At 44.1% G+C, this 18,454-nt stretch overlaps 1 protein-coding gene across 2 annotated transcripts in view; it reads left to right on the top strand.

The window, feature by feature from the left end:
• The window catches only part of RREB1 (ras responsive element binding protein 1), a 113,009-nt gene extending 95,179 nt beyond the window's left edge, over window positions 1-17,830 (top strand). For both annotated transcript variants that reach the window (XM_031552758.1, XM_031552757.1), the window contains exons 10-11: window positions 11,877-12,623; window positions 16,039-17,830. In XM_031552758.1, coding sequence (XP_031408618.1) covers window positions 11,877-12,623; window positions 16,039-16,559 — 1,268 coding nt within the window. In that variant the 3' untranslated portion in view covers window positions 16,560-17,830. The remainder of the gene's footprint in view (window positions 1-11,876; window positions 12,624-16,038) is intronic.
• Window positions 17,831-18,454: the final 624 nt, after the last annotated feature.

The following is an 18,454-nucleotide window of genomic DNA, read 5'->3' as shown; positions in this document are numbered from 1 at the left end:
GCTCAGTCTTGCCTCAACACTGCTATGTGTTTTTTACTTCAGAAGCATTTCCCTGGGAAGTATACATCTTCTTCATTGGTTTTTATTGTAATGCAAAGCTCACAAGTGGGGCTCTGGGAATTTGGCACAGTTTGCTTTTAAATAGTGTTTAGCACTGTACCTGTGTTTTGTTTGAACATGCTTGAACACTTGCTTTTCATACTTTCTTTCTCTTGATGTTGTCTTATTTAATTTTCTATGTTCAACTCAGTTTACCTTTCTTTCTTGCTCTTCTCTCCAGCTCTTGACTTTTTTCATTCTCAGAGCAGCAAAGAAGATGTGCCCTGCAGATGATGCAGTTAGTTTTTCTCCCTTTATAGTACATGAATCAAACGGGGTTCTATACAAAATGAAAATAATGGTCTGCGGCCATTAGTACAGATAACCTAGATGTGTTTGCAGAGAATCACTTGAGGGTGTTCTCCCTCAGAGATATACTACCAAATCATATTTGGCCCAGCATTACTGTTCGTAAAAGGTGAGATGCAGTGGCAATGGTGGTTCTTCTTTGGTTTTGTTTTTTCTGTGCGATTTGCTTTTGTTTTTGGTTAGTTGTTTTGTTTTTTTTAATGTGTGTGTGAGTGGTTATTTTATTTTATTTTTTGCAGATAAGCTGTTGCTTGTCAAGCATTCAGAATATCACGGAAATTAAATGGACGGGAAGATATCTTTAAGCAACAGAAATTAATTAGTTAGAAGAATACAGTTATGCCTAACCTGTGAAGCTGGGTGTTTCCTATTGATAGGTGGATGCAAGTTGTAAAAAAGAGTTGGAAGGGGTTTTATTCCTTGTTTGTATGACTTGAGTCAGTGGAACTGTAGACATCTTTACTTTGCAGAGTTGGTCCTCACCATGGCAGTAATGTGCTTCAACTGCTACAACAACGGCACGAGATACATTAATTAAGCAATGCTCTTTTGATGTACTATGCTTGCTTAGATGACCTTTTATTTCAAAAGAGAGTCTGTTCAAATGACTGGCTTCCATGAGATGTCCAGCCTCAAATAGTCTTGCTGTGCTGCTGAGTTTTGCAGTCAGTTCTGAGTCAATACACAGCTGCAGATGTATTTTAAGCCACGATCACTCATATGGAGATAAATAAATAAATAAATAAATAAATTTGTGTTTAAACTATAACTGCCTGGGTGACCCTCCAGTGAGTAAGCATGTTTTATCTGAAGAGCAGGTGCCTTTGAGGGACAGTATGGGAAGCAAGGAATACTGCTTGTTTGAATTATATAAATTATATAAAAAGTATATGAGAAGGTGGCATTTGTGTAAAGCAGTGCAGTTTCTTTTTGGGAATAGGACTGTAACTTGGGGTAGGGAAATTGAAGTTTGTGCAGTAAGCAGGATTTTTGTTTGAGTTTTGAGACCTCCAAATAGGATGTTTGTGTGGAAAAAAGATCTTATCTGTTGTAGATACTGGTCTGTATGACAAATATTTGGTTGATAGAAAAGCTTTAAAATCTGAAGATATGAGAAAATTGTGACCTGAGATGCAGGTTGAGTTTCAAGCAATTAATCCCCAGCTAATCCTGTCATTGCATGCTTGAAAAGAAATGTGAAAAGAATTAGGCTATCGTGAAGCAAAAAGATTTCTGCTGAACTTTGAAGTTCTGTTTTGTATTTGCATTGTGAAAGAAGCCAAATAAAAGTGCAGAAAGTGGTGTTTGTAGCCATAAATTTCTGGTTGATTTAGCAGGCATCTAAAAAGAAAAAGTGAGTAACTTGAAAGCCTACAAAAATCAGTGTCTTGATGCTTCTAAAATGTTGCGCTGACACAGTGAGGAGAAAGAAATAACTGAAGTGAAATGTATCTGCAAGATGTGGGGAGTGCCTCGTTCAGGCTGAGGTGTTAATTAGAACCGAAGCAACTTGTGGCAGATGAAAGTGAGGGAAGTACCCACAGTGTCGTATCGAAGAAAGGCTGTGAGTCTGGGGCATTGTATGTGTGTGTGTTCAGGGGGTTTGGATGTGAGGGAAAAGGTGTGACAGGAGCTGGTCTCCTTTGACTTGTAACCATCCTCACAATCTCCTCCTCCATCACAGAGACATCTTGTGGGGAAGCTTTCCTCATTCCAGTGCATGAGCCTGGCTTTTCTTCCTGCTCTTCTTGTACGTGGCCTCTTCCCTTCTCTTAGTCGTTAAAATGAATTACAGAGATGAAAAACTTTCTCCTGCAGGGAGTTAATACAACTGAAGTCTATGGGATCAGGTGCCCAGTGGCTTTGATGGAAGTTTTGTCAAATTCAAACACGGACATCTCAAGATAACATCCTGTTGAGGAGCTTGCAACGAGGATGTTGTAGTAAGTCACCTTTGACTAGGGAAATTAGGGTTCTTTTCCACTGAAACAGATTTGGTTCTGACAGGCTGGTCTCAGAGATTACTGACAAGGAGACTTGAGAATGAAAGGGAGGGTGAAAGCATTAAAGAAGGAAAAACAAACAAAAAAAACAGCCTGCCATACCAAATCTAATAAAATTTGTACAGATTCTGCCATCTGATCTCTGGGGAGAAATAGATTTATCCCCCAGACTAAGAAAAGGGATGCTGGATCTCACAGCAGCACAGCACTTTTCAAATGGAATAGAAAGGTCAAGCTGTGCTAGTAGGGCTGAACATTGCAGAAAAGCAAAGCATAAAGGTGAAAGAAACAGAATCATAGAATATCCCAAGTTGGAAGGGACCCAGTAGGATCAAGTCCAACTCCCAATGCCCTGCTGTGTTAGAACAGTGGTTCATGCAGCTGAACACTGTTTCCAATGGTATTGGTAGGATCTGCTGCTTTGGGTGAGCTTGTGGGCCTGGTCACTTCCTTCAGTCTGTTCCTCTTACACTGCCAGCATCCTGCACTGCTGCATTAGGGCTGCATGTTAAAGGTCATGTCGCTGCCTGCTCCCTTTAGAACTTGATCATAGACCAGCTGTCTCTCAGTCTCTTCAGTTGCTTTCTGAACCTGCTGATGCTGTCTGCCTCCAACCTCACGTGGCGTCAAGCTCCAGAAGTTCACTACCTGCTGTGTAAAGAAATATTTTTTAAATCCGTTTTAAGCTGATCCCCTGCTAGTTTCAGAGAGCCTCCCTTCATTCCAGCATTGCAGGATTTGGTGAATTGCAATTCTGTGTTTGCTCTCTCTGCTTGCAGACCTCAATCATAATCACCCCCTCTCCTCCAAAAATGAGGGTCCTCAGCCCTTCTGCTGTCATCCCATTTCTTAGGTTCACTTTGTGTCTTCTGCAGCCCAGCTATGTTCCTTCCTGCAGTGCTGAGGCCAGAACCGCACGCACAACCTGTAATGAGGGCACACCAGGCCTGTACACAGCAGCAAAGGGATGCTCTTTGTTTTTCTCTCAACGCCCTTGCTTGCAGTACGCAGCGTTTCTTGGCTTTATATTGGCTGCTGATGCAGGGCAAGGCAGTGGTCCTGGAGAGCTGTATGCAGCGGCTCCTCTTTCATGAACTTACAGCATCTTGAAGGTTTGCTTTCGGTGATTTTTTTTCCGGAGTTTTTTTTACCTTAAATTTGTCTGTGCTGATGTTCACCTGTCATTTTCTTGCACGCTCAATTTTGAGACTTTTTCAGCAAAGGAAATTGATTGTCAGATCGCACGAGGCTTTGCTGTAGGCAGGTGAGTGGCATTTAGCAAAAAGGGGCGAACTGGCATCAATCTGTGGGTGAGTGCAGTAGTTCAGTGTTTGTCTTTGCTGACCAAATGGGATAGATGCAGGAAGGAAGCTCAGTGGATTGGTACATTTCCCTTGCCTGAGAAGCTCTTGTACAAAAGAGATACCTCCAGGAGAGAAGGGGCAGATTTTTGTCACTGATTAGGTGACATGGAAGAGCCGTTGAAACAGCAAATCTAAAAGCAGCAAGACCTTTGTTTGGAAATGTCTGCTGTCTTCACAGCCTCTCATACTTTCTTCCCTTGTAATGGGCAGGTTGTATTGCAGTGATTCACACGCAGTCACACAGGTCTCAGTACTAGTCTGGCAGTAAAATCTGCCATGCTAGAGACATGTTGTAACGTGATTTGCTCTTGCTTGCCACGAAGGACGAAGATGTCTTGTTACCACGCTAACAGCCCGTAACTCTGCCGGGCTGGAGCACGTTACCCGGGGTGTCACGTGAGCTGGTTCGGCCTTTGCAGGCAACAGATGGTTGTAGCATGAGAGGGGAAGACTCGTGTTATAACATGATCCCGTAGCAGAACAAAAGTCTTCAGAAAGGGCTCTGAAAGTGCTCACCTCTGTGATCTTTGCAGCAGGATGAAGTAAAAATGCCCTAATGGGATCTGCTGGAAACTGTAGTCAGAGGGATGCTAAGGCAGCTCAGCTGATTGATGAGGTAAGGAGGAAAGGGTTTCTAAAGCCAAGTGTGAGCATGACACATTCAATGTGCAGGACACCAATGGAAGGTAAATGCTGTTCTTAGTTCTTGTGCAGCCAGTGCTGGGCTGGTCAGAGTGGTTCATCCTGCCCCTGGCAGACAGAGCCTTGGGCCACGGTTGGATAACACAAAGCACGTCTCAGCCATACTGGCTCAACCTGTTCCCAGCTGTTCATCCCCACGTCTGTAACTGACCTAGCTGTCCAAAAAAATGAAAAGGGCAAGGGGAGGGACCAGCAGTCCTGAGATCAGTTCTCAGATCCAGCTCATGTTGTGACCTTGAAAGAGTGTGTTGATGCAGCAGAGTGATGGAGCTGGCAGCATCTCCTGGGAGAACTGGATGGATGCTGCTGAAATTGGCCTTACCATCAAACACTTTTTTTCTTCAGACAGCAGCTTCAGAAAGCAAGGAGCTTCAGAAAGCTCCTATGTTGGTAGCATTACCATGAGCACTTCATTGCATGGCTTAGTGTTCTTAACAAGCTTTGCCAGCTGGTGTTTAATCACAGGCCAGAATCATTCAGCATCTTTGGACATGTGGTCTCACTCCATTGCACAAGAAAAATGGATTTCAAAATCAGTGGAAGTAAATTATAATTTGAAACTGTGGCTCAGTTGAAAAGGGGGGTATTTCTCACCTTGTGCTGGCTTTAAAAGGTGGGCAAGTGGCATGATTGGGGCTTACAGGAGAAGCCTTTCAATAGCTGTGTCTGCAAGTGGGTCATAGTCTGGATTGCTGCGCTGTGTGCTGAAAGGGAGATGCTTGGGTGGTGTTTGGTCAGCTCTAAATGAAGCAGAGAGGAAAGCTTTAAGATGAGGTGTAAGACAGGAAGCACAATTCAATGGAGTGTCACTGGGAACAGGTTTATAGAGGGTTTCTTTTGGTCTTGTTTTAAAACAAAACAAGAAACAGGATGGTGGTTTTGAATAGAAGTCGAAGACAGGGAATCCGTGTGAGTGATGGAGTTTGTGCGTGTCCTTCCTTCATGAAACAGGAGGGAGCAGCCTGACAACAGGGCCCAAAACATCTTATGCAGGAGGGGCAGCCTGTAGGGCTCAGAGCGGGGCAGGCTGCTGCTGCTGCCCTGTGGAGCAACTCAATGAATCGTCCACTTCCATCGCATTAAAGCAGCCCTGCCCTCACTTTCGTAGGGCTTTCTGAATGCTTCTGTCTTACAACCAAATGCCACTGATGGAGGAGAGATGTTGGGATGGGAATGGGGTAATGGATTGTCTGTTACAAAGTACATACTTTCCTAAGAAGAGGTCCCTTTCTTAGAGAGGCCTGCTCCTGATGTGGGAGAGTCAAAAACAACTATTCTGTGTTAACTAGGCAAATATTTACAAAGTATGCTCAACAGTGAATTTTCTGATTAGTGTTTAAGCCAAATTCATCTTTGCTCTAGAAATCTGCCAGTCTGTGATCCCTCCAGAAATCATGTGAGCCCTGGTTATAGTGGAGGACTTGTTGTTTTTCCAAACTGTCATAGCTGTCTGTACCTCTGAACTACATTTGTCGCTATTTCCTAGAGGACAAAGGGCTTGAAACTGCAGTTTCAGTGTCAGGCAAAGTTTAACAGCCACTCCAGAACCATAGCTTATGGCAAGGCAAGAGTTGCTTGGCAAAGGAGTGAGTGGCAAATGGAGAGAAGACGCTGAAGTTGGTCTGAATGGCAGAGTGGTTGTGTTGAAGATACTGAGGAGATGATATATAACTTGAATGTATTGCCAGTTCTGCATAAAACCCTCTTCCTGATAGACAGGAGAATTCACTGTGAACTGAAAATCTCTGGGCTTTTTCTCCCCAGTTCAGTGCAGATTTCCACTTGCTAGGTGCAGTCAGAACTAGTCCTGAGTGCCTTTGTTTGTGTTGGTGACTTGAACTGTTCACTTGAAGGTCTTGGAGGGGACCATAGGTTGTGTCAAAGGCAAACAGCATGGTGCTATATCTCTCTTCTCCAGGGTTTTAGTTGTAGTTTTAACCATCTGCTTTTCCAGAATTGATCCTTTTCCCAAAGGTGTACACAAATTCCCTACACTTTTTTAAGAAGTCATCTGTCTTTTAATGCTTTTTTTTCAAGAGTCATGTGCATAACAGCTGAAGCTCCCTCAAGCGTGGGCTGTTTAAGTATTTAACCTTGTGTGTGATATAATGAGATGTAGTAAAGGTGGCAAAATGTGTGTTTACAATAAAAATGGACAAAGGTAGCCCCCATGTTTTTGCAAGTTGACTCCACAGGTTGAAGAGATGTTCTCCAAGTTTGGATTTAAGTAGGAGCAGCACTGTGTGACCAGTTCATAAAAAGTGCCAAACTTACTAGGCTGCTTCCACCTAGTGGTGGCTGTGTCTGTTGTAAAATAAGAAAAAAATATATGTATCTGAGGTTATTTTGGTTAATGTAGGGAAAATAGAAAGTCTGACTGGTAATGCCAATTGCTTGTCCAACACTTATTTCTAGTGCTCTGTCTGCTCTGCTTTTGAGCATTATTTATGTGATGGGCTTTCTGACACTTCTATGGGGATGTCAGGAATGTCTGGCAATAAACATTTGCTTTAAAGTCACAAAATTGTTTCCACTACAGCACCCTGTTTTATCTAATAACACCTCAGCATCTCCAGCTATACTCTATTCCGCCTTAGTTCCAGAGGAAAGAAATACAAAGGAAAACAGAATCAAACCAGCATCCTCCCCGCCTTGATCTGTATCTGCTCTTTTATCTGAAATTTTCCATGTTCAGTGTCTCCCTGGACAATTGTGTTTGTGTATACAGGAAAGCAGTTTACTTCTCATTCTTGCCACCTATAAAAGATGAAGTGGACTGTTCTGACTGGGCTGACTGAAACCTTCAGCTTGAATTGTAAGCAAGCTTCATCAAAACGCTTTTCTTGCAACAGTTAGAGGGAAAAAAAGTAATCTTGGCTACAAGTATATAGTGGTTTCTTTCATGCAGGAGGAAAGGTTTTTGCATTCTCAGATGGAGACCTTGAGGTTTTGCTTATGAATATATCTCCTGAGAAGTTTGTTTCTTTCCCAGACGTTGAAGAGGTAGCAGCTGAGCTGCAGCTTCTCCTTGCCTTCCTCTTCAGGGCCTCGCCTCCCTGCTGATCCCCTCTTCTCCTTACATCTCCCAAGCTCTTTAGCTTTGTGTCAGAGCTGACTCCATCAGACCTTGACACCTTCGTGTCCTCACCTCAGAGGAGCGACTCAAACTGTGCTTCTCTGGGACAAGGCTACATGCTTGGCTCCTAAAACTGAGGTTTAAGAGTACCTAAACTGAGATGCAGGTGCTGAGAAAGTGGCAGTGGGCAGGGGCCTAGGTAAGGGCAGTTCTGCTCTTGTTCTCTCCAAGTTTATCTGCGGGGTAACAAGCCGACTGGAGAGCATTTTGAGCATTAATAAGAGACAGAAACAGCAGACCTTTCCCTTGTACCATACCTTCCTCACTACCTCTAATACATGCGGCTGCATAGCATGATAAACAAATGAAATCATGGAGCCACTGATTCTGGAAACAGGAGTAACCCATGTGTGAGAGGAGCTCAGGCCCTTTGGAGGAGTGTTTGCTCAGATCTGAAGACTTGGTTAGAATCCTTCCTTGTGCCATACAGCATTCTGTGTGGCCAGCCAGGTTTTCTCAAAGAGACCTGTAAACAAGTTAAAAGCAGCAGTGTTGGCCTTGCAGGAGGAGCCCCACACCAGGCACCAGTGAGGCCATCCTCACGACAGTCCTCTTTCCCACACACCGGCCCGCACTGCTCTTCCAGTTTGTCCGCAGCAGAGCAGGGCTGGTTCTCACCCATCCCCAGAATCAGATTTTGTGCAAAGCAGGTTACTTTTTCACCAGCTGTGAAACCAACCGCACAGGTTGGGGGTAACCACAGAGTAGCTTGACTAGTCAGGAGCTGCCATTTTGTGATATGCATGTAGTTTCATAAGGAGTCTGGGAAGCTCTTCCTTGACAAGAAAGGCAGCAGGTCTCGTTAGTGCAGGTGGGAAGGAAGAGTGCTCACCCAAGCCCGCACCTTAGGATATTCCTGGCCAAGTCCATAGCTGAATTTTGGAAGCGTTCATTCTATTGTGATGAGCTGGTTTTGGAAGAGAAAGTGTGTGTATCCATGCTGCTGGTGTCTGAGGTCTTTTTCCTTTCTGAATGCTGGTGGTTAAGGTTCATATTTTTTTTCTTAATGTCATCCTCACCCATTAGCCTGTGCTGGTAAGGCAACACCGCCTACATCACCTGTCCCACAGGCCCAATCTCTCTTCCACATGAAAATGTAATTGTGAGCCAGCAACACAAGGAGGGAATTACAGGTTGGAAGGGCACAGGGGAGAAAAAGGAAGACAGAGTTTGAGTACAATTAATTGAACAATTTCCTCTTAAAAGAAAAAAAAATAATACATTGTGCAAATGCTTAAACCACAGCAAGGAAAAGTTAGGGGGAAAAAGGGGAAAAGTGGGAAATGATGCACGGTATGCAACATGCTGAAATTAAAAGTTGACAAGGCTTTTGTGTTTGGGGTTTTTAAAACAAAACATTCAGTTTTTGGCCTTCTCTGGTACTCCCCTCCTGGAATGCTTCTGGTTTGTATTCCCCTCCTGAACATGGCTCCCAGTAGTTCCTGTCTGAAGAGTCATCTTGCTCTGCATCTGCTGCCTTGTGTTTGGGCAGCAAGGAGTTACATAATGTGGCTCTTGGTGTGACAGAAGTGAAGCTCCCTCCATCCTGGACTCTTCAAGCTTATACTTCTCTCCATCTTAAGATACTTTCCTGCTCTCTTCCCCAGTAAAGCCCTCCTTCTCATTCTGCTTTCAGTTTTCCTTTGGCCTTACACACAGTTTCCACACAGGAATGTTTCCTGGCCTCACCCATGCAGCTCATCTTGTTGAGGGTGAGCAGCAGTGTTGGAGTGCAGCAGCCACGCAGGTGCTTCCCATGGACATTGTTTGAAGATCTCTGTATCTCAATCTACTTTGACAATTTTGTCTTTTCATCCATCATTCACAAATACCTGCTGCTGACAGCAGCAAACAGGGGCTGCTGAGAAGGAAAATCATCTGTGGTTTCCCTCCCCTTTGCCCTTGGAGCAGTAATTGTGGGGTCACTTCATTTCCATGCACCCCAAATCCACATTTCACCCCAAATCTATGCTGAGGTGAAAAAGACATTGCTTGCTGTGTGGTGTGTGAATGTTAGCACCACTATGGTTGAAGTAAGAGTGGGTGGCCATGGTCAAGGACAAGAACCCTTTCAGCAGCAGCATGGAGTCACGTCTCTCGTCATTAATCCTTCCTTTCATCCAAACTCTTGGGCTAAGCTGAAGCATTTCCAGTGAGACACAGATGTGCTGTTCCAGTCCCCAGAATGCCATGTGTGGAAGAAGGCAGCAGGCCAGAAACCCACAGGAGTGCTTCCTCTGTTTTGTTTTGTTTTGTTTTTTAAAACATTTTCCCTGTATGGATGTGGCCTGGGTTTGGGTTCTGATTTCACTGCTTTGCCTGCAACATCAGCCACAAGACCCTGCTGCCTTCACATTACTGAGAATGCTGTGTGTGCCCCCTGCTTTTCATCCACGCCTGTCTCACATTTCTCCAAGTTGTAAAGCAGTGCTGCTCCTTAATTATTACGCTTTGAGATTTCAGCTGGGTTTTTAGAAATGCCTCCTGATGTTTGTAATAACTTCATTTAAATTTTTTACCTTAGTTTATCCAGGCAAGAAGCAATGAGTCAAAACACAGAATTCAAATGCAAATGTGTAGGGCGCTTGTAGGTGACCTTTTTTTTCCAGATGCCCTCAAATTCTCCAGTATTATACACCGATTAGGGCATAGTTGCATGTTTTAATGGGTAGATAATAAGACGAGCAGCGAACTTTGTTGAAAGCTTTTGTGCATACCAGTCAATATAAACTGATCTGTTTTGATTAAAAGATGAGATATTTTTTTTTTTGACAGTTCACTCTTTTCCTCCAGTCCACCCCACTCAGACTTCCTCAGAAAAGGAGGCGTGTCAAGGATTATGCTGCATTAAATGATAGTTCACAATCTGGAAATGCTGCTTAGCTGTGACATCTGTTCAATTGCCAGTGATTATCACTTGCAGTTGGACTGGATGATCTTGGAGGTCTTTTCCAACCTTGATGATTCTGTGGTGATTCTAAGAAAATGAGGTCAATGCAAGTTATATTGCAAGGCTACATTTGAACTTCAGTTTGCCTGAGAATTACCTTCATACCTTCTGTGATTACTCCTTGCTTGCAAAAAAAATCCTGTCATAGGAAATCTGGGCAATGCAGGGACATGCACATGTTGTACTGTGTCAAATGGAGGACTTAAACTGCTCATCTGGAGTTTCTAAAACCCTGCAGTTACCAAGCAGCTATTTGGCTTGCAGATAAATGCTGCAGTGACTGTTGTGTGGTCTTGTTGCCTCAGCTACACACTGTCAACAAGAAGGAGATGGGGAAGGACTTAACACAAGGAAAGTTTGAGCTTTCCTTGCTAAGCTCATGTCCTGGAACAATTGCTGGAAAGCGGCACATGGGATGCATTGTTAGCATGAGCATCCAGATTCAGTCCTGCTTATTTCCACTTTTGATACTTACAGTTTTTGTATGGAGCTTAGAAGAGGTACAGCTCTGTCCCTTTGTTTGCCTTACTCATTTTATGTTGCTTGAGTGTGTCGTGTCTTCAGCGGTGGTAATGGTGCAGACTGATAGGGGAACAGAGAATGTCATTAAGGTGGACATCTTAGGCATGTTTTGTCTTTTTTGTTGGAGGGTTGCTGAAACAGCAAAGGATGCTTCCTACTACTGCTTCTTTGCTTAATGTTTTGTTTCCAGGTGAAATCCAGGTGAGGTCAAAGACCAACATGTAGACAAACTTCAGCATCTTTTGCTTATCTGATACATAGCCAGTTTTTTACCCGTCCTGTGATAACCTTTGACATTTAATTGTACCAGTTGGTGGCACGAGGCCTTTATATTCCCTTTGGAAAACATTTCCCACTGCTTACAATTTTATCAGAGTAACATGAGGATGTATGTTACTTCAGTCTGTATCCATATTCTGTACACCTGTTTACAGATCCATGTGTCTCTGGTGCAGTATATTTGTAGCAGTAGTGACCTAAGCTTTTCTTCAGTGTTGCAGCATTTTGTATTCTCTGGTAAAAGCAGTTGTATCACACTTGAAGAAATTGCTAAGGGTGTGAGTTTATTTTAGAAAATGAATCCATTTTTAACAGATTTTTAATTATCATTCTGATTGGTTCTGTGATGTTTTGATCTCTTTTCAGCTGTAAGTTACTGAGTGATAGATAGGATAAGGCAGATGTTCGGACACTTGATCGGCAGCACTGCTTGTGGGTCTGTGAATCCTCACCGCTGGTACTTGTGTGTTAGTGGAGTGTCCCACTGAAAGCTTCTCTCTGTTTGCTTGCAGACAGTCAGGCTGATGCGGAGGCACCTGCTACAGGGAGTGAAGTCTTGGACCTGACATCTTGTGAGAAGGAGCAGCCAGAGGAAGTCAACGAGCTACCAGGGAGTGAGTGCAGCCCCAAGGAGGAGCCAAAGGCTGATTCTCCACCAGCAGAAGAGGATGCCGAAGGAAAAGCTGATGAATATGAAGAGGGCCCTGAGGAAGATTCTGTAAGTAACAAAAGTCTTGACCTCAATTTTGCCAGCAAATTAATGGACTTCAAGCTGGCAGAGAATGACCAGAATGCAGGCAGCAATTCTCAGACTGAAAGGAAACATGCCTGTGATGTTTGTGGCAAAACCTTCAAGTTTGCTGGCACTCTTAGCCGTCACAAAAAGGCCCACATTCGTGAGGACAGAAAAGATGAAAGGAGCAGTGAGGATGAAAGCAAAAGCATCCAGGATGATGCAGGAGCTCCCTCGATGCAGGACTCCAGTCTTGAGCAGGAAGAGTCTCCGATGGACTTGAAGGTAGTGGAGTCTCCTCTGGACTGTGAGGCGACAGGAAAGGAGAATGAAGAGAGCGAAAGCATCTCTGAGGGGGAAGGCACAGAGAGAAAGTCCACTGAGAAGAGCAGTGATGACAAAATACCAAAGACTGATGAGGCTAAGAGTACTGCAAAAGCAGACAAAAGAAAGAAAGTCTGTACTGTGTGCAACAAGCGTTTCTGGTCTCTGCAAGATTTGACGCGACATATGCGGTCTCATACAGGTAAGAGGAGAATTCAGGGCAGAGCAGATAATGAGCAGATCTGCCACCACAGTGATGCATCTTCTCTGTAGATGCACAATTACTGCTAGTGCATGAAGTTGGAGACACTGCTTTTAGTCACAAAGGTAGCTGTGAGTTGTCATCTTTTCCCCGATCTGCCATTTAAAGCACCTATTAAAGGAGCAGGAGTAGTTACACCGCCACCTTATCTTCAGCTCCCAAATGGTTTTCCCCCATGTTTGCTTACAGTGTTTGAAGGTTAGGACAAGTATTCAGATCTCCACACAGTCCAGCTTCTCACTCCCTTCCCATTATGTGTGTGTGGCCATATCTCTTCCCAGTATTTTGATAAGCAGTGGATAAACATGGCAGTACGTAAGGCTTCATTTCTGAGTGAAAGTTTAGAGAGAGCATGTGGTTTTGTCTGATTATCTGGCCTGTACTGATTGTATGCTGGTGATACACGTGACCTTCTGCTTGAGTGAAAGGCACAGCTACAATTTGTATTCTTCTCTTCCTTTGGCAGAGAATGTGGAATACAGGTAATAAAATCTTTGTCTGATTACTCAGTAATTAAAGTACTAGGGATTGCTTTATGCAATAAATTTCAGCAGTGCATTGAGAAGGAGGTGAAGTCATGAGCTAGCTCAAGAGCGAATTAGTCGTGCATCCTCATTAATGATGTATTTTACCTCTCAGAGGGCTGTTCTGATGCAGGAAAATGGAGCAGTTTGACATTTCATGTATTTTGAAATGCTTTCTGCTGAAGATGATATCTTTGTGATTAACTTAGGCTACAAAATATTTGTGCTGTAATTGAAGAGGATGTTTAATAAACTACACTAAAGACTAGTGCCTTAGCAAAACTTTTTACCTTTGTAATTGACTTCTCAAGTGCAAAGATGACCTGTTTTCATCCAGTATTGAGGATTCAAAACTTGAGTGAAACAAGGGATGGATCCCACTCTTGTGGCTATTTTCATACTAATTCAGAAGATTCGGGAAGATTATAATATCTAAAATGCTGAACGTTAGACCTAAATGATACATTGTTGTGTGCCTGTGATTCCCTTATTGTGTGTTTTAAAGGCAAGCTGAGATGCACAGACCATATCGATACATCTATTTTCTTTCTTATTTGACTCTGAAGGATGTCAGTGTCATAGAGAAACATAGAATAGGTTAGAATAGAATAGAAACCTGGGTCAGTTCTTCAAATGTAATAAATTTAAACACCACCACTGTTTAGATAATGTGTTTTCAAATGCAGATTTTGCCTCAATGCTGTGGTTGACTCAACACTGGTTGACCTTCCTCCTTCCTCTCTCCCTCCCATCCGCTCAGATACATGGCAGAGTGCTGTCTTTGTGTAATATTGCCTATACTTCGGTTTTAACCATGCTTGATTCAAGATGAATATAGAAAGCTTTTGGAATACTTTTTGGAATACTTTTTCTCAGAAGAGGAACTTCTGGGGCACTCTAAAGTGTGTAAGGAACCCCTGGCACACTGCGTGCCTGCTGAATGGCAGTCAGGCTGAAACATTTCCTTCATCCTGGCTTGTAGTTTTGGGGAGCTCTGGGATCCCAGTCACAGGGTGAGCTGCAGAGCTGCATTGTTTGGGGGTGGGCAAAGGCAGCTGACCAGAAAAGCTCCTGGCTGGAGCTCCAGGACTGGAGCCCTGTCCTCTGTCAACAGCAAGGAGAAACTTCTCTCAGAAGTGTCATGCTTCCCACGGACAGCAGGACTGGCTTACTCCACATTGGCGATGTCCTGATGGAATTGCACCACTGAGAAGTCTTTAGCAATGGCAACCAGAAACACGGGATTAAGCTGTCAGGGTGGGACCTTTGGTTCTTCAGGACTGGCAGGGCAGTGGTGGCATGTAGCAAGTACCTTGGGCACTGTACTTGGCCAGGATGTAGGGGCTATTTTGTCAGCAGAGGCATGGCTTTGTTTTTCAAGAAGCTTATGCTAAGGAAACTATTGAAACATTTCAGATGCAAAAAGTGGTTCTGAGAGCACATTACAGCATAGGATCTGATCTGCAGCTGCTCTGAGGCTTAGGGCTGCAAAGTAAATGGAAAAATTTTGTCTGGACAGTAGCATTTCTTGCACAGGTGTGAAGAGGTTTCTTTAAGAGCTTTCAAGTGTTTCAGAAATAGGAGTAGAGCTCCAGCAGGCTGAAGAACATCAACAGATTTTTAACAGCATCCCAAGGCACATGTTCTCTATAACTCCCTAAAAGGAGGCTATAACAAAGTAGGGATTGGCCTCTTCTCTCAGGTGGTGGTGGTAGGATCAGAGGAAGGGCTTTAAGTTGCACCAGGGAAGGTTCAGGTTGGATATTGAGAAAACTGTCTTCTCAGAAAGAGTGGTGAAGCAGTGGCACAGGCTGCCCAGGGAGGTGGTGGTGTCACCATCCCTGGAGGTATTCAGGAAATGCGTGGATGTGGCACTGAGGGACGTGGTTAGTGGGCATTTACAACCTTTATGATTTTATGATTCTGTGATTTTCATTTGCTCAGTAAACATTGACCACTGCTGACAGACACCTTTAGTGTTCTGTGAATGCCTAATAAATTTGGCTCCTTTAGTTGCTCTTTACATTTTGAAACAGCAGTGCTGTCCTTGTGCTTCACAAAAAGAGTAGCAGTTGATCTGTCAAGAGCAGTTCATGACACCTTCTCTTTGATTTAGGTAAACAACTCATCTTCCAGTATCTAGGAGAAGGAGATATTCTCTTATGTACTATTCAGTTTGATTCAGTTTTTAAGCCCTGCTGACCACAGATCTGTAGGTAATGTCCTCCTATCTCAAATCTCCTCTCTCTGCATGTGGCAGGGGCTGTAACTCTGAGCCCCCGTGGTGGGCTGCTGTAGATGGGATGCTAACAAGCACCTGGGGCTCATGGCCTTCCTCCCTCCCTAATGCAGGGCCAAAGGAAAAGATACAATGGGTACACCATGTGGTACCCTGTGGTTTTACTGTGTGACTATGGAGATGATATGAGGAGGTGGGATGGAAAGCCCACTTTGATCCTAGAGGGTTGCTGCCTCCAGCCAGGTGGAGGAAAGGGAAAATCAGATTCATTGGACTGTGTGGGTTCAATGGCCTGGCACATCAGAAACGCAGGATTATAAAGCTCTACTGGACACCAGTGCACAGTGTACTCCAATCTTATCAAGTTATAAAGGGACAGAACCCATCTCTATTTCTGGAGTTACGGGGCCCCAGGGCCTTTATATTTGCTTGCATATCACGATAATACAGAAGCAAAAAGACCGCATAGAAGGAACACCAAAGTTTGATGAAAGTACTGAGCTTCCAGTGTGGAGCATCTTAAGCTGCTTGAAACAAGAGGGAGGTGTGTTTGTGACATTGTGGCTGACCTCCTATTTTCATTCTCTTGCAGGCGAGAGACCGTACAAATGTCAAACCTGTGAACGGACCTTCACTCTGAAGCACAGCCTGGTTCGTCACCAGCGCATACACCAGAAAGTCAAAAATACTCGAAACCACGGGAAGGAGAGCGACAAGGAGGAGACCCAGTCGAGGTGTGGGGAAGACAGCGAAAATGAGTCTAGCCACAGTGGCACCAACCCCATCTCAGAAAATGAGTGCGACTCTGCGGGGGTTGTTGGCAGCCACCCATCCGGCACCAGAAGCCGAAAGGAGTCCCTGGTCGGCGCGACCAAGGACGTGCTCTGCGAAGAGGAGAGGCCAAACGGGCAAGGAGCCGGTGCCAGCCTTGTGGAGCCCGCCAAGAGTGCACAGAAGCAGCCCGCAAAAGACCAGGAGCCTCGGGGTAGCTCTGAGCTAGAGAGACCATCAGGTTTCATTCAAGACTTGCTGGAGATGCACAACAAAAAATCTCCCATGAATCACATTCTTGCCTCTGCAGACAGCACGCCTCAGCTCTTGGGGGTAGAATGACTTGCGAGGAGGCTGGGCCCATCCCAGCACACAAACTGAAGCCAGCAGAGCAAGGTTTCCAGGGTCTCGTTTCAGAAGAGTGACCTACAGCTGTGGGGAGAGTATGGCAGACTGGATGCAGTGCCATATGCCTTTCAGTATAATAATGCAAGAGACTACAGTATATACTGATTTGAGTGCCTTACTACTTTATTAGATCTTTTGGTATCATAGATTTTTTTTTTTTTTTCAAAAATGATTTTTTTTTAATATTTTAATGAATTATTTGGAGAGGACCTTTTTCATTTAAGCATTAATGTTACCTTTTGTATTGGTGTGTGTGAGCTTGGTCTTGTATATCTGATAGTCTCTGTGTTTGTTCTCTGAGCTGGAAACGGGGCAGTGGGGTGGGAGGCCCTTGGATACCACAGCCAATAACTGGAAGCAATTTATGTGAATTTCATATGGAACAGTCAGAGGAAACGCAGACGAGATGTCGGTTGCTGTTTTCTCAGTAGATGTTCTCGCATTTGCCACACGGTGGAGCATTAAGCCTATTCCAGGCATTAGCAGCGTGGCAGCCGAAGGTGTTCGAAGTGGTTGGAGCCAAAAGCAGGAAGCGCAAAGAATTTCAACCTCATACTTGTTTCCACTTTTCAGCGTTAGAAATGGTGTTCTAGATACTAGGGTTTTTCTTCTGGCCGTCGTGGACTGAGTGCGTATACAGAGAAGAGTTACATAGCAACGTAACCTATGGAAATTATGCACCCGCTGTTATATATGTTTGATTTGCTTCAGTATATTATTATTATTATTTTATAATTATTTTATAAATTCATCAGTTTGCTTGTCTCTGCAGTCAGCAGAAACCAATGGGCAATATTTGCCCACGCAGACGTATAACGCAGCTTGGATCCCCTCTTTACATGTTTTGACTTCAAGCTTTCACCAACTCCTCCTCCTATGTTGCAGCTCTTCTACTGTACTTTAATCGAAACCCTTCCTCTGACCGGAGAGTCAATCAGAGGCCAGCAGGTTGTCATCACAGCCGTGCAGGGGACGCCCCGCTGCTCGTGGTGCACGTGCCCAAGGACGGCCATCTCCGTGCCGTCACCCGGCGGCAGCACGCCTTCCTTCGGAGCCAAGTGACTCAGTCTTCCAGTCGAAAGCGAGCAAGAGAGAAATGCGAGCCTTACCATCGTCTTGCTACTTACCGTCATGTTCTGGAGCAAGAAAATACTACTGGTGATAAAACTACAGATAAAAGACATGTTAAAAAATAAATTAATTAATTAAATTAAAAAGAAAAAGAAAAAAAAAATAAATAGAAATTCTTCCTGAGATTTTGGGGTTGATGCTTGAAGACTTGAGGTGTGCGTCTAAATTTCATATCAGTAATTTAACCCCTTTAATGCTGGGAGCTGGGATTTCTCCGGATGGCTCCTGTTGCCGGCAACAGGTGACACTCCAGCCGCCAATGTTGAAGGGGTTAAAGGAAATGTCTCCTACTGTAGCTGCACGCTTCTAGGAGCGGGCGGCGTTTTTGTTGTTGTTGTTCTTGTTGTTGTTGTTTGTTAATTGTCCTTCAGTCATGACCTCTGGGACAGACAGAGCCATAATAGCGATGCCGGAGCCTCACTGTGCTATGCCACCACTCAGCCCCAACCCGCACTGTGATCTCCCCGCCCCTCAGATCCGCTTTTCCTGCTTTCATCAGACATGGAGGACGTGGGCCTCGGACCCATGCTATATTATATAATATATATCTATATATAGCTATATCTATATTAAAAATTCTCCGAAAGTTTCTGGAGACTGAAATGTAACTGTCTGGAATTCAAAGGAAGACAAACTTTCTTGAGTAATATTCTTTCTAGATAGAATAAGAAAAAAATAGGTTGAGGTATATGTGATTT

The sequence above is a fragment of the Meleagris gallopavo genome, chromosome 3 (assembly GCF_000146605.3).
Source record: "Meleagris gallopavo isolate NT-WF06-2002-E0010 breed Aviagen turkey brand Nicholas breeding stock chromosome 3, Turkey_5.1, whole genome shotgun sequence".
In the NCBI taxonomy this organism is placed as follows: domain Eukaryota; kingdom Metazoa; phylum Chordata; class Aves; order Galliformes; family Phasianidae; genus Meleagris; species Meleagris gallopavo.
Note: the sequence above shows the minus strand (reverse complement) of the source record. Positions and strands in the feature narration are given on the sequence as shown.